This window comes from Gallinula chloropus (genome assembly GCF_964237585.1).
Source record: "Gallinula chloropus genome assembly, chromosome: 1".
Taxonomy (NCBI): domain Eukaryota; kingdom Metazoa; phylum Chordata; class Aves; order Gruiformes; family Rallidae; genus Gallinula; species Gallinula chloropus.
Window position 1 is genome coordinate 78,678,966 of NC_140085.1, and position 21,612 is coordinate 78,700,577.

Consider the following 21,612-nt stretch of genomic DNA (forward strand, 5'->3'; position numbering starts at 1 on the left):
TACACAGTAACTTCTGTCTTTTGAGTTAGCAATAGCAGAAAACTACCCAAAAAACCCCCATAGAACAAGACAGGGGCATCTTCTGAACACACCTCCAAACATGAGAAACGTGTTAAGTCAGGGACTTCAAATCTGAGTTGTGTCTGCATGTTTATTCTCGAAATATATTTTCCTCCACCAAGTATTTCCTTCAGCTGTAATAAACATATGTTCAAGTACCTTGCCTACCTCTTTTTTTTGAGCTCGTGTAAATGTGTTGTATCTGTAATACTGACTAGCATGCATACTGATGCAGTGCTTTATTGAAGCACTTACAAAATGCACAACAGCTTCATCAGAAGAGAGGAAAAATATCAGAATAAATAAATATAGTCAAGTTATATAAACCAAAGAAAATAAATGTGAACAGAATAACTACACAAGGGTAACCTGGATGTTGCACCAGTCTACTATTCACTAGTGACCTAACTAAACCTATGTACCCAAGTATTTTAGGTACTTTCAGAGCTAAATTGCTATTAGAGCACTTGAAGAACCTCACCACAAGATCAGACACGGTCTTTTCTGTGGGTTTAACCCTTTGTGCCTCACTTTCCACATCTGTCAGACTTTCCTGCTTCAGGGGAGCGCTGTAAACCTTGGCTTAGCACTGTCCACCACACGAACTTTAAATTGAATAAAAACCCTCGCAAAACGTAAAAAGGCAGGTCCTCCTAAGGTTTTGCAAGACCAGGGGTTTAGTGAGTGAGTTGTGAAACCTGGGGCGAAGCCCAGAGAAGCAAAGAACACCTATTTTTGGCAGGTTACCTGGGAAGCGCTTAAAATAAATACTTTCGCGTTCCTTCTACAGCAGGATGACAGCCTGCAAACAAACTTTCAGCAAAAACAAACACACACCCCACCAGCTGGAGAATGTCTTTAATGTTCTCTCCTTTCCTTTCCTCCTCCTCTCTCTCTCTCTCTCTCTCTCCTTTCCTCTTAGTTTCTAACCGCTTTGGGACGGCGGAGCCCGGGGGTGCGAGCGAAGGGAGGAGGCGGCGGCGAGGGACCTGCCAGCCAAGGAGCCGGAGAGCCAAGGAGCCGGGCCGGGCGGCTGGAAAGCCGCCCGAGGAAAGTTTTCGCGGTGGGGACCGAAGCGGGGGACAACGGGAAAGCCAGCAAAGAAGGCAGCGACGGAGGGGGAGAGGAGGAGGGCGCTTGTCAAAGAAGATGAAAACTCCCAACCCCCCCGCGGGGAGCTGTACCTACCGGCTTCGCCGGCGGGGCGGGGAAAGGCGCCTGGATGGGGGGGAGCATGGCGGAGGCGGGCTGCTGGGAGGTGTCGCCGGAGGGGCTGCGCCCGGTCCCGGCGGTTATAAATAAATGGAGGCGGGGGGGCGCGGCCTGGTGGCGGTATGACTGAGGTGAAGCTGGCCGTGCTGGGCGGTAGCGGAGCCGGCAAGTCGGGTAAGGCGAGGAAAAGGGGGGGCGGCCCAGGCAATCCTTCCCCCCCCGCCCCACGCCTTTGCCCTCCGCCCCGGTTCGACTTTATCTTAGGTTTAGCGGAGGGCGGGTTGGGCGGAGAGGTGGCCAGTGGGACCTCGCTAAATCTGGTGTCTCTTTCCCTTCCGCAGCGCTGGCGGTGCGGTTTCTGACCAAGCGGTTCATCGGAGAGTACGCGTCCAACGCCGGTGAGCGCCGCGGCTCCGGAGAGGGACGGGACGGGAGGGGAGGGGGGTGGCTGGGACAGGGACGGCTGTGTGCGGCCTCCTGGGGCTGGGCGGTGCGGGTTCCCCGGGGAAGGCGAGATGCGACGCTTCAAGCGCGCACTCGAACAAGAAAGCGGGTGGAAACGCCGCTTCGCCGAACTTCCTAGAGAGATTTAAGTTTTTACCCGCTTATCGGCGAGAGCTGCCGTTGATGAAGCGTGAGCTTTGAAGACGGGGAGAGGCGGGGCCAGGTACCTGCGGGGGGATCGCTTCGAACTCCACTTAGTGCTCCCGGGCCGGAGGCTGCCGGGGCGCTCGTCGCAAAGCAGCTGTGAGGGGACTTAGGCCGGAAAGATAACCGGGCTGCGTGTGCGAAGCACGGGTAGATTGTAGTAAGCTCAACCACAGAGGAGATAAAGAAGAGAGAAAAGAAATAGACTATTTTTTAAATTAAAAAAACCCCCACCCCAAGCCAGCCAACAAACGCCTGTTCCATTGCCTATCTTCCCTCTGGCTGTAGAGAGGTGAGACGGATCGTTTATCAGGCAGTACTGGTTAACCAAAGCATGATGCAAAGCCGCCTGCTTCGGCAGGAGTTGGATTTGATAGCTCTGTGGAAAGCGGCCGTGCTGAGGATCGAGTTCCTCATTCATGCCAGAACAAACATGCTGATCCTTAAGACACTACTAAGATCTTGGGTGACAGCAAAGCAGGGCTTGAACTTTCACGTCGTGGGTGGAAGTGGTATTTGACGTGCACCCTTGGAAGCCTGCTGCTCCTGCTGGTGGGCTGTGAGGAGTCCCAAAACTTAACAAGGAAAGGAGATGCCCATGTACCTTGCTTTCCCTGCTTAAGTGAAGGATTTTATCTAAAGCATATTTTAACAAAGAACAGGGTAGCATTCTATGGTCCACAAATAAAATTGAAAATTGTAGTACTAAGATGAATTACACTGAATATATTCAAGTGAACTTACTCTGAAAGTAGTTACATAAGTACTTTACCAGTGTTACTACAATATATACAATCACAGACTGAGAGTACAGTTTATGTCCTAGATGGTTTATCTAAATCTGAGCTGTCACATGTAAGTACATAGTGTGTGTTCTAAGCCACCGACAACTAAAACCAGGTTTCCTTATTCTGACCCTCTGATAGTGCAGTTATTACAAAAGACATGTCAACCTCCCAAAACTTCTTAATTTTTAAACAAATATTTGTGGGAAGATATGTTTAGCTCTGGAGAGAAGGAAGGAGGATACAAGCGGGAATATGGGTGACAAAATCCTCCTAGAATACTTCTAGTGGAGTCAGAGTATTAAAGGTTTGTTTAATCATGGAAACCACCAAGGGACTGCAGAATTGATCTACTGGGATGCTTGGGACTGATAGTCCATCAGATGAACTCTTAAGACATGCATGAAGAATGCCTAAGATTAACATGGTGCTGAATTGAAGATGCTCATTTCCAGAGGCCATAGCCCTTATTACACGGTTTTAAGTGTTTTTTCAGTAGTGCTAATGCCAGTTCTTTTCTCTGTAGTTTGGTCATTCTGAGGAATTGTTGGTGACCAGTGCCATGAACATAAGTTGGTTACACTTGCTTAGAACAATTCACTGCTTAAAATAGCAGCGATGGTGTCTCTGCAGTAGAGTTGCCAGGGTTCCTAGTGCTGGTAGAGAGTCCTAAATCTGAGAACTGACAACACAGAAATATTTTAGGATCTTGTCTATAGGCACAATCCTGTCAGTACTATTGATCTAATGCTACTGAGCATAAGAAGTATTAGAGCATCAGATTTCAAGGTAAATGAAATTTTTAGTGAATAATGACTTTTGTGCAGAATCAGAACTTGTATAGACTGGATTACTACTTTTGTAGTCCTGAACCTTGTTAGCAAGCTGAGTAGTCATCAGTGTTTAGCTGACTCTGAGCATTGTGCATCCCCTTTGCCTCCATTTTGGAAGAGGAAGACTAGGGTCTAAAATAACTGCACCAACCCTTCCATGGGAACACCACAGTGAAGTGGTGTTGGTTGGTCTAAGGGCTTGGGGAGCTCAGATGTTGCAAAATGAAGTAAGTTTGTTTCTGTCCCATCAGTATCAGTGAATCTCACTTTTGCCTTTGCCACCTTGTTACCACCATCTACAGACACTCTAATGCTGATTTTCTTTGAATACCTTATCTCTTCTAGAATGCATCTATACTAAACATTTATGCCTGGATGGAAGGCAGATACACTTGGAGATTTATGACCCTTGTTCACAGGTAAGAATTTAAGGGGGTAAAGAAAAAGACTTGTCCTTGTTCTACCTGCCTTATGGTAGAAAGGGTCAAGGGGATTACAACCCTTCTGTCTGGTTCTTGCAATTTGTGCTTGCTGGGGTGTTTGATTTTCTTTTTTTTTAAAAAGACTGAAATTCTATACTTGCTATGGCTCAGAGCTGCTGAGTGCTTTTGCATTTCGTGGGAGAAGCCCTTCATTGCTTAAACTTTCTGTAAATGCATTTTGCATTTATGGAATACTACTAACAAAACTTTTGCCACTTAGGCATTATATAGGTAAATAAAGAGATAAGTTCTAGCACTACATGCTGTTTTCTCAAGTGCCCTAAATGGATGAAATTTAATAAACTACTTGCTTTATGAACTAAATGTTGGCAGAAATGGTCAAAGTAAGTAGGCCTTGGAAGTAAGACTAACATTCACAGAGAGATCCAAGGGAGGCCATAATGCCGTCTTGTATGTGTTGACAGCTCAACTTCTATCACAGTAAGCTGTGTTCTTACAAAGATTTTTGTATTAATTTCTTTCCTGCTTTTACATGAGTAGAGAAACTTGCACTGTGTAACACCTACAGACCTAGGTTGGTCTCTCTGATTGCACTAGCTCGCAAAGATCTCTTCTGAGCAGTGATCTTGCCTCTTACCAACCAGGATAATCATAGCATCATAGAATGGTCTGGGTTGGAAGGGACCCCAAGGATCATAGAGCTCCAACCCCCCTGCCACAGGCAGGGCCACCAACCTCAGGCCTAGATCTACACAAGGTTGCCCAGGGCCCCATCCAACCTCACCTTGAACACTTCAGGGATGGGGCATCCACTACCTCTCTGGGCAATGCTAAAGCACTGAAAGTCTGACTCAGACTTAAAAGTCAAGGATGTAAAAACTTGATGCAGTGGGCACATGAAATGAACCAACAAATAAATCAGCCTTCCTTGAGATAAGCAACAGCATTGCTTGTGCCAGGGCAACAGGGGTCCTGAAATAGCCACTGTGCCCTGTTACACTGTTCCATGGAGTCCTCACTTGACATATAGTTTGTTAGAAGCTACTGTTCAGTGGACTTACTTGCACCTCTCTCAGACCTCTTTTCTAAGCTCACCTGTGTCTTCTACTTACTGTCATATGGAATCCTGCGGCATGTGAACAGCCCTTTCCTGAGAGACTTGAAATATTAGGAGTGGCAGCTAGCTATGGTGAAACAGATTAGACCACATTAGGTTGAGACTTTGGTTGCTACAGTTTGGGCACATTTTTGCCTTTAAGACCAGTTGTGATAAGAGCAGCTCCTCTTGCCAGCACTCTTTGAGCTGTCTTGTACCAGTTCCTCCTTAGCAACAGGGTCTAACCTTATCTGTATGCGTTTTTCTTCCTGAGTCTTCTTAATGTCTGAAGAAGAGTAGGAAGCAAGTAGTGGTGGTATTGCTTTCCATCTGATAGGACTGGTGATTCTAAGGAGAGATAGATAGGGTTATGGAGGTTCTGTATCCTGTGGGAGCTGGGAAAGTAAAATGAGTCCTGAGGGGAGACCAGAGTGGGGAAAGAAGAATCCCCATTTTCATTTTTGCTTCCTGAAATCTTCCTGCTCTCTGAGGCTTCTCTCAAGTAGCTGGATCCCTGTTCTGCAGAGCTCAGTCTCTTCATCCATCTGGAAAACAGCTGTGACACACACAAGTCACCTTTCCTGCCCCTAAGCCTGCTGCACAGTCATCACAGCATTAGAAAACTCTTGTGTTAAACGTACTGAAGCCTTCAGACAGTTCTGGAAACTTATTTAATCTTTTCTTTCTTGTGTACCCCCTTTCACTGCCAGCACTCAGTTACCATCCCTCATGGCATAAGCCATAGCCTTCACAGTGCAACTGTTCATGATGCTACAGAGCTGCCCTGACACTGAGCTAATCATGGCGGCCAGGGTAGGATGTCAGTGGAGGTTGTGTGTTGCAAGTAGTAGCATGCTAAACTGGTGAAGGAACAATTCAAACAGGCCTCAAATTACTATTCAAGATGGGTTTTCCACAGAGCAAAAGTAATTTGTTAGGTTTTTTTCCTTGTCAGCTTCCAGTATTTTACATATTTTGGGTCACATGACTGCTGCTAAATCATCTGCAGGGATAAGCTAATTTAAAATAGTTAACAAAGTTACATTTCTTAGCTTAATGGGACAGTTTGCAGCTGTTGCTCTCTAGAAATCATAAATGTGACAGTTTCTTGGGGTGAAGGGACTCAAGGATTGGTATAGCCCCACTATCACTTGAGTGACTTTTCTCAGTTCACTAGTTTAAGTCAACTGCACACTGAAAGGTTTTTTTTTCCCAGCTCACTAGAAATTTGTCCTGTGGGTAAGTACTGTTTTAGGCTTGAACAATGCAACAGAGAGACAAAACAAATGAAAATAACTAAGCTTACTGTAGTCAGAATATTAGGAACACACAAAATAGCTATGACTAGAAACCGTGCAAATACCAACAGCTCCTCTACTTATCATTCTCATGTAACTCCACAGAATATTCATCATAAGCAATGGCTGTACAGGTTATGCAATCTTCCTGCTTAAAGTGTAAATGTTTCATAATGAATTTGTCAGAAATTCAGAGTGCCATCTGTAGTGATGGTTATTTATTAGGCTTTTGGAGCAGGACTCACCTGAATTCAATGCTGGCACTTAAGACCCATTAATATCTTTTGCAATAAAAGATACAACAGTCTCACATTCACAGTGACAAAGAAAATGCTCTGAAGTGACAACAGCAACATTCTTTTCTCATGTGTATTTGAACTTCTTTCAGCCACAGCGGGGGAAGCTCTCCCTCACAGATGAGCTCCACTGGGCTGATGGATTTATCATTGTTTACGACATCAGTGACAGAGCATCATTTGCATTTGCAAAAGCATTGCTGTACAGGATCCGAGAGTCTCACATAGGAGCTTGTAAAAAGTAAGTGGTGTTCCCCACCCCCACCCCACCACCAGCAAAAACACAGAAAAGCTGAGACCATTTCTGGGAGCTGTAGGCACCCTGGTAGCAATTAAAATCCAGCAGCATCCTAGTGGCATAACACAATACCAGCAAAAAAGGTACATGAAGGTAACTGCTTTGCAGCTTGGAATCTTTCTCACTGTGTCCAAAGTCAAGTACATTAGGATTTTTGCCTGCTGTTCAATAATTGCAGTGAATCTGTTGGCTGTGACTTAACATGTGTAAAACTTGGCATAATCATAGAATCATAGAATGGCATGGGTTGGAAGGGACCCCAAGGATCATACTCCCCCACTGTCTTACCAATGATGATGCACCAGTGTGGGGGTTGAGGAAAGCATTTCTCACAATAAATGAATGTAGTACCAAGAATGTCTCTTCAACCAATTTTAGTGATTATACCAGCATTACTTGTGCACATGGGCAACAAGACTGTGGCCAGAAACAAACTACTTTCAAAAAGAGCTGTTTAAATGAGTGAAATCCTTTCCTTGTATCAGAAGAGGAGTATTAAACCACAAAAACCCCCAACCCCACTCCCACTTTTTTCTCTGTTTTACTGCTGACTTTTCTTAATTAAGATTTCTCTGGAAGGAGTAATTTAACAAAAGCTTGAAATTGGGATTCCTGTGTTTTCTTCTGAATTATGCCACTGACACATCTCTGTGATTCTATTCTGTTATCTACAAATGGAGATAATGGTCATCTTGCTGCTTCATGAAGTCCAGGAGCTGACAATATAGTCAGCCGCAATGAGTATGAAAACTGAAGTGGAAGTGAAAAATGCATGACTTCAGTGAGTAGAGGATCCAAAATGAAAGCTTACTAGGAGAGAATACCTTGTCTAGAAAGTCCTTTGATGTTTGACTGTGGCAGATGAAAAACTGAAACTCTGCCTGGAAAGTTTATGGGGTTAGTTTGTTCTTTTGGGGTTTTTTTGCAGTGCCCATTATCCTCAACATACTTTTCACACAGTCTGAACACAGCACAGCATACAGCACAGTATTGTAACATCTCTTTTCTCTAATTGAAACCTTTTTGATTTCAGAATGGTCGAATCGTCAGTATTTTTGGTTGGTAATAAACAGGATTTGTGCCACATGAGAGAAGTTGGCTGGGATGAAGGACAAAAGCTGGCCATGGATAACAAGTGCCAGTTCTGTGAACTGTCTGCTGCAGAACATTGCCAGGAAGTTGTGTCAATGTTCACAAAAGTCCTGAGGAACATCACCTCGAATTTCAAAGTGAAGGAAAAGAGACGACCAAGCGGATCAAAATCAATGGCCAAGTTAATCAACAATGTCTTTGGAAAGAGACGGAAATCGGTGTAAAAGGTGGTTAGGTTTGAAGTAGGAACAAGCTGAACTAATGGAGCACTGGCCGCTCTTGGGATTCAGTCAATTTCTTCTAAAGGTCAATGTCTGGAGGAGTAAGACAGTGGAAACCAAAGGCAAGAGATAGTATGGTCAGGTGGACAGAGTCAAAACCTAAAAGACCTGACATTCTCTTTCCAGGTCAACAGACGTACTGTGCTAGGGCTATGTCACTTTAAGAGTTAAAGATGCTCCTCTCACCATTTATCTTACAAGTTTTTCAGAGAGGGAGTTAGTCTAGGTATGACTGAAGTATAAACAGTTATTTCCAATAAGGCCAACCTTTGGTAATAAAACTTTTCATTCAGAATTCTGAGAAAGCAGTTTGGGGCTCTTTTTGGTGCAAGAGTACTTGCACTGAAGGAAAGCAAAATATCACCACTGTATGTGATAATGTATTTGTGTTTAACTCAAGGAGGAAGGATGGCTCAGATCCTTGTGTGCCTAAAGGTGCCTACCACCTGCTGAAGTTCATACGAATTAAATGCTTAGACATCCAATCTGCAAAAGGTATTTTACCCACAAGGCTGCCTTGCAGAGGCACCACAAGTAGGGAAACACATAAAATGGTAAAACTGATACTGTCTCCTGATTAGGTGTCTCCTTTTTTGTGACTAAAGAAAGTAGAGAGGGTTGAGTAGGGTGGGAATTGAAATGTAAGTGAAATGCTAGTGAGTAAGTGTTGGACTGTTCTGGCAAGATCATTGTTTAGTGAAATAGTTCTGTGGCTAAAGCCAGGGTAACATCTGGGGCAGATCCCTTTCACAGAGTCTTTTTCGTGGGCTATAAAAAAGTTTCCTTACCTGTAAGGTGAATGTGACTGTTCAATTTTAGGTGGGAGTGGAAGGTTGAAAAGCACATGGACTGGTAAAGAGCACAAGTTCTTTAGGATGCCTGTCTGGATTTAAAGGCCAGCCTGCTGGTCAGACCTCTGCTCCTAACTTGCCTAGAGTGGGGTTTTTTTGAGGACCAGTGCCTTTACAACTAGTCATTGCTCTGGTATTGAAATGCCGCTTGAGAGCACACCAAGGAATAGGCTAGCTACACTTCTCAAATGTGGGTATTAAACATCAGATGGGTCTAAATATATTGCCAATTAACATTCAGAGCTCTTACTGTAGACTTAACTAAGGAAGGGCTTAGCCCAAAGTGTTTGAAAGTGCTGTGCTCATACAGAAATTATGAAAGGGAAGTGATCAGAAGGTGAATTACTGCCTCCTACTCATTCCAGCAGTCAGCTGGGACTGAGTTTAAGTTGCTCAGTTGAATCCTGTTTTTGCTCTCTTACCTGTATTGAAATTAGTAAGATTACTTTATCAGTCTCAGCAGAATACTGATACTTAAATGCCCACCCCCATAACTTTTTAAGTTATATAATCTTAGCATTATTGTTGTAGAATAAAACTAAAGCACATTTTAACAAGTGATGACCAAAGATAATCTTTTAAAGTAAAAGATACTGTTTATTGCACTTGTTTTTAAGACTACAAATATTGGAATATAGTTCTCAGTGTTGACAGGCACAGTGTTGCTTTATTTCTATGCAGATGCTACTCTGCTGTATCAGGAATAATGTATTTAACTGTATTCTCACTGTCTTCCGAACTTGAAGACTACTCATGTACACCCTTCAGCTTTCCAGAACACATGGTATTCCAGAACTACTAATAGAGTATTGATCTGTCAGGCAGCTCTAGCACTGCCAGATTGCAGAACTCTTACCTGTATTTACTGCTACAGTATTAAATAAACTGGATATAAGCTGGATGTACTAATGTGCGTGTGTGTTTTCATTCTTTACTGCGGGTATAAAGCTACAGACTTTTTTTTTTTTTACTACTGTAAAAGTGAAGCACCCTGAAGTTCTAGAATTCAAATTAGAAAAAGTAAATCAGAGAATTGGACACCTGTACAATAGAGAACCTCTAGCTGTGTTTCCTGTACACAACAAAGCAGCCTTCATGTTACCTTTATACAGTGAACACTAAAGAACTGTTAAATGCTTCAAAAAAGTTGCCAAGCCAGCCAAGGAGAAGCTAATTAGTTTTGATTTTCTCATATTAACAGGACTGCAGACTTCAGATAGGTGGAACCTTCAGTATACCCCAGTTTTCATTCCCTTTTTGGCCAGATGGGGTAAGCGTTGGCACACAGAGTGGCTGTCTTCTGGCCCAGGTGCTAGGTCACACTCATCTGAAAACCAGCTGAAACAGCTGAAGGATGCATTTGGACTTAAGCATACTAAAACATCTGGTATAGGCATCATTTGATTTTCTTAGGATCAGGATTTCACTTGTCTCTTATTGCTTATGAGTGCAGATGAACAACAGTGAAGAATTTGTGAAGGAATAATAAAGCAGATAGATGCATGTTCTACCTTTCTAAGTGTATTTCATTAGCTGCTTTTTTCAAGGTGAAGGCTGATAAAGTATCTTTCTTTAAAAGACTAGGATACATATATACATATAGCTAAGCTTTCTTATAGTTTTGACACTGAAGGTAGTATGTTACTGGCTGAGCCACAGTTGAAACTGCAAGCAAGAACACCGATTGTATAACAAAGTAAATAACATAAGTTATGTTTCATGCTCACCCTTGACAGTGATATCACCTGGAGCATCTCCAACTCATTGAAGAGGGTGGAAACAGCTATTTGTGTTGCCACGGATTGCTTCAGCATATGACCCCATCCCTTCTCACAAAAAGATTTTGAACTTGCTAGATGAGTTAAAAGTTTCTTACTGTCAGATCTGGAAGTCCTTGTTTATGAACTTTCAGTAAAATTTTGCCTGAGAAAGGCACTCAGAATTGATCTTCTTTCTCCCTGTCTTCAACTTTTTTACTTTAGAAATAGTGACATAAAAGCAAAGAGATTCTACTGAAGTATAAAGCTAGTAGCCCCTGGCTCCCAAATGCTGTCTCTCAGCTTTCAGGTGGTTTTTGAAGCTCTTTCTCACTATAGTTTTGAAATAAACAATCAAGACAAATACAACCTCAGCTCCTTTTTCTGCTGTCATGCCTGTATGCATTAAACTCTTTGTTTTTGTAAATCCCACCATAGTCACATTCACAACAGGGCAGAGGGGAAAATGGTGCAGAAAAACTTAAAGCATGGTACTCCTGGAAGAGGGATTAATTAAGTGTAGTATTGAAGAGACCAACCAAATGCTGTTTCTAATATATTTAAATGAGGATAGCAAAAAAAAAAAAAAAAAAAAAAAGGTGGATCACAAGTTTTGATGCTGTGCTGTACTGTGAGACAAAAGTAACTGCTGTAGTTTTTTTAGTCCTTGCTAGAAGCTGATTTCTACAGTGATCATGAAGGGTGAACGGTGAAGCTCTGAGGGGCCCCTGAGCCATGCAGGGATTCCTTGTTGCTTGCTTTAATTTTTTCTCTCTTTTTTTTGACTGCACTGCATTGAAGATGGTGCACCAGTAGATAATACCATGGTTTGGACAGGAAGGAGACCATCTATTTCCAACCCCACGTCATGGGCAGGGACACCCTCTACTAGACTGTTTGCCCAAAGCCCCATCCAACTTGGCTTTGAACACTGCCAGGGAGGAGGGGGCAGCCACAGCTTCTCTGGGCAGCCTGTGCCAGTGCCTCACCGCCCTCACAAGGAAGAATTTATTCCTAATACCTAATCTAAATCTACCCTCTTTTAGTTTAAACTTGTTACCCCTTGTCCTATCACAACACGCCCTTATAAACAGTCCCTCTCCCACTTTCCTGCAGGCCCCTTCAGGTACTGGAAGGCTCCTATAAGATCTACTCAGAGCCTTCTCTTCTCCAGGCTGAACAAGCCCAGCTCTCTCAGCCTGACTTCAGAGAGGTGCTCCAGCCCCCAGTGATCTTCATGGTCCTTCTCTGGACTTGTTTCAAATACTGATATTTGAAGATAGCTGATCCTGGTGTTCTGTCCAGCCAGGAAGCAGAGATGGATGGATGCATGAACAGGTCTGATGCTCTCACTGACAGCTGGGTCCAAATCACTCAATAGTATTTTCAGAGGGCACACAGTAAAGAAGAGGGTATTATGAATACCACTCAAAGCAAAATTAAAATGCAACCCAGTATTCAAGAATGCACTAACTTTGTAAGAGCAGGTGCTTCAGGTCAATGACGTTTTCACACAGATCTGCATTGTTTATGGATACAGGAACTTCAGCTCTGATAAATGTGCTTGAAAGGAATCCTTGTCTATCAGCATTGAAGCAAGAAATACTTCAAAGCAAGAGGAAAAAAAAAAAAACTGCTAGACTGCTAGACTACAAGAATAATCCAGAGCAACATTAAACTGTAGCTGATTTTTTTTTTTTAAATGAACCTTCTACCTCCTTAAAACTGTCACAGGGAATATAGGCCTCTCATTGCCTTAAGCTGCCCATGGAGAATAAACACAAAGGGAAGCTAAATTTTAATGTGTCATTCAGACAGCGTGAAAACCAAATCCTTCATTTACATGCCTAAATGTGGATCTGGGCATCTATCAACTTCTATATTTTTAAAACGTGGGTTTTATTTTTCCATAAAGAAGTAGTGCTATAAATGCCTGTTGTCCCCCACGATTGTATACGATGCAAGACAGGCAGGCTGCTCTGGGTAGGAAGTTATTTTTAAACAGCCATTACTCTTTTCCAGAAACTGACTAAGTTTCTGTCTTCTTTTAATTGCTTTACAAAGTAAATTGAGTCCCTCTGGTTGTATTATTAATATCCACATTTAGCCCCGTGTATTTGACATGACTTGAGCCTGTTACCACCACATTCATTTTTTAAGACTGTCTAGGAGTTCAGAAATGCATCTAATTCTTTCTGAAGTCTGTAAAACATCCACAGTTTTTCCAGTGGAGGACTCAACAGTAGGGAGAAATACGTACTACATGTGAGGCAAGCAGAGAACAGAGTTGTTATCGTGGGCTTGAGCCAAATGGCCTAAGCAGGTCTGCCCCCTTGTACACTCCTGTGTTCATATTCAACAGCAAAACAGCGTCACATCTGTATTACATAGTATACCACTTAAATATGAGGGAAGTAGAAATTAAAACATTTGGCCTTAAAATTATAGGCATTTTGGTATGTAGGGGAGATTTCATTTTTAAAAGACACAACTTTTTAGAGGAGCTTCACACAGGTTTTGTGGGGTTTGGTTTGTTTTCCTCAATAGTTTTTTCTAGCTTTTCAGGAGGGTAACCTCCTAGAAGAAACTTTATTTAGAGGTGCTGTAAGCCTCAAAGTTTAACAGTTTCTTGCCGAGCGCCTTTTACAAGCAACCTGCTGCTTAATGAGAAGAAACCCGACTGCTTTATGCTTCCAAGAGCTCCCTCTCGTGGCGTTTTTCCCTCACTTCTCCCTCCTCTGTGAGCAACCAAGTCTCTTCGCTTCTCTCGGATTGAAGCATCAGCGCTAATAAACCCAAGATCCCTGATCACAAAGTACAGGTAAGCACCCCCACCACCACCACCTTCCTTCCAACGCTACAAAATTCTGCTATCGATTATGCTGAGCTTAACAATATGACATTTCATAGGCTTCGTTTGACAGCATCCTTACTAATGAAACTGCAAATGTTGATAAGGCTTTTCTCACGACTGACACTTCTGAGCTCAGCTGTTTCGCTGAAATAAAGTTCAGCTATCTCATCTAAGATGCTGAAAGCTTTCCTGTTAACATACTTTCCATGCATATTAATATCCTTAAGAAGGGCTTGAAAGCTTCTATCATTTTCCCAGCTACACCTATTGGTCTGATAAGGGGTCTGACCTCCAGCTTGTCTTTCCACAGCTTCCTGATGGCATTCATTCCCAGAACATGACAGGGAGACATAGCAGGGAGCTAAAGCAGAGTTAGGCAAGAGTGTTTCTTCTCTTATCTTTAAGCTGTAGTACAGATAAACTACTTCAATCTTCAAATAAGCAAGGTCACTTACCGGAAAGACACCGAGGTTGGATTTACCTGGCCCAATACAGAGGTCTGCTTCTAGATTGCCTCAGCTAGATGCCTTTCTACTTAACAGTTTACCTCATCAAGGTGATGCCCTGAATAATGTAGATGAATCACTCTCCAAAAGGCATTAAACTCACCACTAACTACAAAAGTAACTAGGGTTGGGGACCTCTAAAGTTAGGCGAAATGAATCATGTTCCAAATATGGCCTCTTGGGGCTCTTTGCTAGCTTTTTTGCCTTCACCTTCACCCTACAGAGCCCATCCTTACAAAGTCAATTGAGTCCCTATGGTTAGACAATTAACATCTAACTTGAGCTGACCAATGGGTCATTTAATGCTAAATTTATTTTATATGATTGATCAGGGTGCTGGATTATATTTGATCCCTGATGAACTTCACAAAACACCCTGAAATCCAAGCTGTCACGCATTAAATTAATGGATGAACTGGAAGTGAAGCCGAGGATCAGTTAACTGAGTACTGCCACAGATTGCTTCTAAGCTAGCTCATTAAAAACTAACTAGCAGACCTTGATGCTTCACTGCAGGCTGCAGCACAGCCATATTTTAATCGCTTGCCTCTGGTAACACCAAAAGACTAAGGTGGAGCAGAAAGTTAAATCAGTTCTCCCGAATCCCAAGCTAGTGACTCAACTAATCGGTTGTTTTCTTCCTTGGAAACTGTGTTTCAACAATTTGTGAGTAAAGACACTGGCTCACTTTGTGACTTATCCTGATAGCAATTACCAGCCACATGGAATGCAGGTCAGTTTAGTCAGTATCTAGGTTGAGATCTAGGCTGAAATATTACTTTACACATCTTCCCTAACCTCCTTCCCCTCCCCCCCCAGCCCCCATGCAGTTAAATTGGTAAAATATAACAAAAAAATGGTTCATAGCTTCTTCCCTGTGGGATATTACCAGGGTTGCATCTTTTATGTTGCAACAAGATCATAGAATCATAGGGGTTGGAAGGTACCTCAAGAGATCATCGGGTCCAACCCCCCTGCCAAAGCAGCTCCCTAGCTCATATTGCACAGATAGGCATCCAGGCGGGTCTTGAATATCTCCAGAGAAGGAGACTCCAGCACCCCCCTGGGCAGCCTGTCCCAGGGCTCTGTCGCCCTCACTGTGAAAAAGTTCTTCTGCATGTTGGTGCTGAACTTCCTGTGCTCCAACTTGCAGCCACTGCCTCTTGTCCTGTCTCCACAGACCACTGAAAAGGGGCTGGCCATTTCTCGCTGCATCCCATACTTAAGATATTTATAAACATTAATAAGGTCCCCCCTTAGTCTTCTTTTCTCAAGGCTGAACAGTCCCAGCTCACTCAGCCTTTCCTCACAGGGGAGATGCTCCAGGCCCTTAATCATCTTTGTAGCCCTTCTCTGGACTCTCTCCAGGCGATCCCTGTCTTTTTTATACCAGGGAGCCCAGAACTGGACACAATACTCCAGGTGGGGCCTGACCCAATTAGATGTCTAATTTAAACTCAATCCTCACCTACAATAATAGTTTATTAGAAATGTTTCTTGCTGGCATACAGCTAAGCCTCATTCTTCAAATTCTCTGCAAGAGAATGCCTTCTGAGTGAGCTTTTCTCCCTACTAACGACAAGTCACATAGGTAAAGCTACTTGTGTGTAAGGGTTCTTATGACTGCTGGGCTGATCTAAATGGATGCACAATTATATGATTAAATACAACAACATTTTTTACTAACTACATATAATTTGGGCTGTCACTCAGAATTCAATTGCATTAGAGGAGTCAATAAATGACTGAGGTAGTCTGGGATGTGTCCTACACAGACCTTAGGGAATATTGCAAATACTGAACTAAATCACAGATCTTAGATGCAAATGGAAAAGCTTTACAAAGGAATTAATCTATACTCATCTTTTACAATGTTCGAAATCCCCTTCTGTTTGCTTGTATTTTTGATTATTAATACATATTGACAAACAAATACTATTCTGTATGTAGGTGCTTCATCTGCTAATCACACAGGGTTCATGCAGCTTAGCCTATGTTAAAAAAAGGCCAGTATATAAAAGTATGTCTGTCCTGAATGGTCTAGACCGGCTTCACAGAACTAGTTAAAACTTACCTTTTTTTTAAAGCCATCTAGCCATTAAAACAGTGCCTCCAAAGAGATTTTCTCTGTACGGCTGCTCTAAGTCTCCTAGGAATCACACCAGTTGCACTCAGCTTAGCAAGTTACTCTTTCTCCTTTCTGTTGCTTCCTTCTCAGTCCAGATTCAACCTCTGGATCTTATCATAATGAATTTAGTAGCAGAGGGTATGTACACTCCAACTACCAATACACAGAACAGGTATAGTTCATCTTATTATCATGCTCTAATCTATTTTTAACATAAGGCACTGATACATATCTGGGGAAGCGGGGGTGTGGCTGAACCATTTCCCTTTCTCTTCTCTTTCCATGGGATAAATCTGCTCTGTTTTTGGAAATCTGTGCTAACATATCCAAATACAGGTACACCTGAATGGAGGTCAAAGAAGGGCAACACATAAAGCATTTTAAATGTGTGTACTAGTACTTGTCAGGCACAAGTCACAGGGTGAATAGTTCTGATACATGGTCTACATTATGGTTTGTATTTCCATTTTTGCTGGGGGGTACGTATGCCTACATGCAGAAGGGGAGTGAGAGATGCTGGTCTAAGAGAAGTTCTAAAGGGTGTTCATAAGAGGACACCATGATCAGTAACACTCTCTGCTGCTCTTAACCACTACTTTTTCTTCCTGTTACCCCAGATGAAAGGGCTGTGTTTGCACCAAATCTGTTTGATCACCAGTTGCTTACTAGGCAATGCTTTGGGCTAAAATTCCCATCCAAGTAACACAGACATATTCCACGTGGGCCCTGTTGAGAACTGCATGAAAACAGCTAAGCTACATTTGAATGAGTGGGTCAGAAACTAGAAACAGTCCAGCCCAATCCCAGATGCACTCTTCACAGCAGGTATCCACTGAAAGGGTTGGAAGGTGTGCTGATAAATGAAACACTTGTCTCATTTGTTCCACACCGCTTTTCTGAAATTGCCATGTGTCCACATCTGCAGAGCAACCTCATACCTTTGGAAGGAACACACACAGAGCCTTCAGTCCAAGCCCTTTTGCTTCTCAGCACTCTCCCTTCCTTTGCCCAGCTGAGTACAAGAGACACAAGCTTTTGTTTTAAATCTGACTAAACTTGGGGTCAAATCCTGCTTGCTGTTATTCTGGAACAAACCCAGAATTACTCCAGATTTACAGTTGTACAAGTGAGAACTAAATTACGCCCTGAAAATTCATTTTAAAAAGTCTTTCAGACACCTAAACAGATGGATAAATCAAGCACAGATTCTCAGGTCAACCTCTACCAGAAGGAATCTCTCATCTGACTTACGGTAGAAGTAGGATGCTATGATAGCAGCTAACAATAGAAGACAAGCTACAGTATAGAGAGGGGAATATTTTTCCTTACCAAACTCACTTGATTTAATACAAGGCATGCAAAATTAATGATGGCTTTGAGTGATACCTGTATGTTTTATAGGTTTATAAATTGGTTGTAGTAAAATCTTATACATCTTATATCACTAGGTATTGTTTCAGCCTATTACAGGAGATATCTATCTAGAGTTGACTGAATTGTATTAATCTGATCCTAGTTTAATGATGCCTTAACATTTTTATGGGAGAATTTAATGTTTGCAATATCCATGTTCCTTATTTGAAAGTGTGACTTATAGGTTCTCATCTTCCTTAAATTATGAAATCCTTCAGCTAATAAAGGAAAATGATTATGGTTTGCAAAAAAGGCAAAGTCATTTAACAATCCATATAACTGTCTATTGTAGGTCTTTGCATAATAATTGTAATTTAGCTATTAGGAGTTCTAAAGGCAGTTATCAGTCATATGCTGCAATTCTGAGGAATAAGGGAAAACTCAAATTATTTAAGGGCTTTGTACTTTCCAATGTCAGAAAAAAATACAGCAGAAATCAATAATACTTTTAGCAACAAAAAAAATGTTCCACTGAAATAACCAGCTGTTGATGGCAATTTTTCTAACCATCCAATTTTAAAATTCTCAGCTTTCCACCATCTCACTGTCACAAAATTATCTTAATTTTGTACAGGTACTTCTATAACCAAGGAAAGCAAAGTTAGAAATAGAACCTACTATTCTTGATTCCCAAGATTTTCCATTTTCACTCTAGTTACATGAAAAGCGGTGATCAAACAATTCAGATGGGCTGTAAACCTGGCGAATATTTCTTTTTCAATTTGAAATGACTATAAAAAGTTGACTTCATAGCTGGGGTATATCTTGACTATTCCCTTCACTGATGAGGAAGCTGCACACTTGAATCCAGCTAAGCTAACTTCATGTGATTTTTTATTTCTTGTACTACAGCTACACCTCTGCAGTGGTAAGATTCTCCTTAAAAAAAACACTTCCCCCACCTGTCAGCTGTCCCCAGTAAGAGATATACTGGCCAGGTGGCCACCTGGATGAGGTGGCCACCCTTACATCAGTCCTCATCAAGATTATGTATCAAGTCTCCCTAGAAGCCAATTCCAGACACATAAAGGGTAAGAATACAACCAGGAACAGACAATACATGCTCACCAAGGAAAAAATTGTTCCTGACCAGCCTGATCAGTTTTTATGATGAAATTAGCATCTACGTGGATGCAAGCAGAGCAGCAGATGTAATTTACTTTGGATTTTGTAAGGCTTTTCTTCATTCCAAAGCACATTGGAGAGAAGGACTTGACAGGATGACTGGAAAATTGCCTCAATGGTCAAGCTCAAAGGATAGTGCTCAGTGGTTTGAAGTCTAACCAGGGCTGGTTTCTACAGGCATTTGTCAGGGGCTGATGCACTGTGTAGCCCCTGCAACAGGAGAGAACCCACCCTCAGCAAATCTGTGAATGACACTGAGTGGCGGGTGATGGTTGAGATGCTGCATGGCTGCCATTCAGAGACACCCCAGTTAAGAGCCAGAGACAACCTGGAGGAGTGAACTAACAAGGAATCTTTATGACGTTCACATTTATGTGATGTAATACAATAACTTCATGCACCAGCATGGGCTGAGCAGTTGAGAGGGCAACTCCAGAAGAGGAGTTGGTGGTTCTAGTGTACAAGTTGGACCTGAGTCAGCAGTGTGCTCTTGTCACTATGAAGGCCAACTGTGTCCTGGATTCTGTATGAACACAGAGTTGTCAGGGTCTGGAACAGGCTGCCCAGTGAGGTGGTTGAGTCACTTTCCCTGGATATGTTCAAAAAAAGGGTAGATGAGGTACTTAGGGATATGGTTTAGCTCAGGATGGGAATGGTTGGACTTGATGATCTTCAAAGGTCTCTTCCAACCTTGTTATTCTGTGATTCTGTAACACAGTCAACAGATTAAAGAGAGAAGTTGCCTTCTACCTGGCACTTGTGTGGCTGCTTCTGGAAGACACTGTGCAGTTTCTGGCCCTCCAGCACAAGAGAAACTGGCTGGAGTTCGTTCAACACGGGGTTACAAAGCTGGTCAGTGGGCTACAGCACGTGATGAGCAAACAGAGGTTGAAGCAACTGGGTTAATTTGGCCTGAAGAAGAGAAGGTTAAGGTGGGATTTAATTGCCCATTTCAGCTACATGCTAGGGGGCTACAGAGAAGACAGAACCAGCTTCTTCTTCTCCAAGATGCACAGCGAAAGGACATGGGTCAACAGATGCAAGCGGCAGTAAGGGAAATTCCAACCAGATATAAAGAAATAAATGAACAGTGAGAGTCATTAAGTATTGAAACAAGTTTCCCAGAAACACTGTGAAACCTCTGTCCTTGGAGAGGTTCAAAACTTGACTGTAAAATGTTCTAGCCTTGACTAGAGCAGGGATTGGTCTACATGACATCCAGCTATCCTGTCCCACCATATGATTCTGTTACATAAGTCTTTCCTTTGCTCACCTCATTGCTGCAGTGGAGATAGCATAGCTCGCAACATCTGAGCTAGTGGGAAAATTCCGCCTGTCTAAAAGAAAGCTGGTGAGCTAGGAGGATACTTTCTGTGGACCACCTGGTTGGACAATACTGACAATCACTGATGATTCCATAAGAATAGTCATGGACAAATGTCTGGTCATAGGACAACTACAAACTTCCTCTTCCTTGCAATATCCTGTTGAAAGAAAATTTTCCCATTTATTCTTAATTAAAGTTAAGACAACCAGATGAAAATGAGCCAAATGAGTATGTTTTGACAAGCAATGTGAATAGCCAGAATACAAATCATCATGGTATTCAAAACCCATTGTGATAGGATAACCCTGCCTTCACTTCATCCATGACATTTTGTCTTCTAAACACAGTATTGTCCCACTCCACTTGCATTTGGGATACAGTGTATTTTTGTAGCAGACTCGGAGGTCAGGACACAAAATTGACAGGTATGCCAGGTACACAGCTACTCACAGGCACTGCAGCATGCAGCATCCAGAAAGAATGCAAATCTTGACTACCTACAACACAGAGCACCATTTGCCAGACCAAAATATACAACAATATAAACATATTTTGAGTGCCTCCTCTGCAGTCTATATTTACTATAGCACTAACTATCTGTTGTCAGTAAATGCTGACCACCTAACACACCAATTGATTTTTGCAATAACAGGATCCATTCTTTAGATGGATCTGCAGAACCTGATGAGAAAAGAAGTTGTAATGGCCCGATGGAAAATGCATTACTTCTGTGAATTACTCATCTTTAATTCACTTAAAGTAAGTGTAAAACATACAGTAAAGTTAAAAAGAAAAGAGGTGCCAGGTTAGTAAAGGTGAAGACAAAAATAAGCTGTTTTCATGCATCCTGTGGATGTCAACTCCCTTGAGAAAAGTGGCTTTGAAGAGTCATTCAGTTTCTTACCTCTTAATTACTTCACTTTCTGTTACAAAAGGTTCTGATCTATCTTTTTGAATGGATATTCTCTGCTTAGAAATCCAGCAACTTATTTAGGAAAATGTTCTGCATGTTGTGTGTCCTTAAAAAACCTCAAACATCAACAACAAAACCCCCCAAAGAATAGAAAACTTTTAACTTTGATTTTAACATTTAAACTATTTAAAAGGGACTAGCTAATGCTGTCTGTGTGGGCATTAAGAAGCAAAACAGTTTCTAAGGAAAGCCTTTGATAAAAGCATGATTGCAGTTAGTAAAAAAAAAAAGGGAAGCTCTTAAAGTGTCACCTTTCAATTCAGAAAAGCTATTCTCAGTGACTCCCTAAAACATATCAGCCCTTGTGGCATCAGAAGAGCTTTTGTAGGATCCTCA

General features: G+C 42.2%; 1 protein-coding gene across 1 annotated transcript; it reads left to right on the forward strand.

Annotated features, from left to right (window-relative positions):
* Positions 1–1,394: 1,394 nt before the first annotated feature.
* Positions 1,395–8,285, forward strand: RERGL (RERG like; the record flags this gene model as incomplete). Its single annotated transcript, XM_084274071.1, has 5 exons — positions 1,395–1,446; positions 1,614–1,670; positions 3,884–3,957; positions 6,764–6,912; positions 8,003–8,285. The coding sequence occupies 5 exons, from the start codon at positions 1,395–1,397 to the stop codon at positions 8,283–8,285; spliced, it is 615 nt and encodes a 204-aa protein (XP_084130197.1).
* Positions 8,286–21,612: the final 13,327 nt, after the last annotated feature.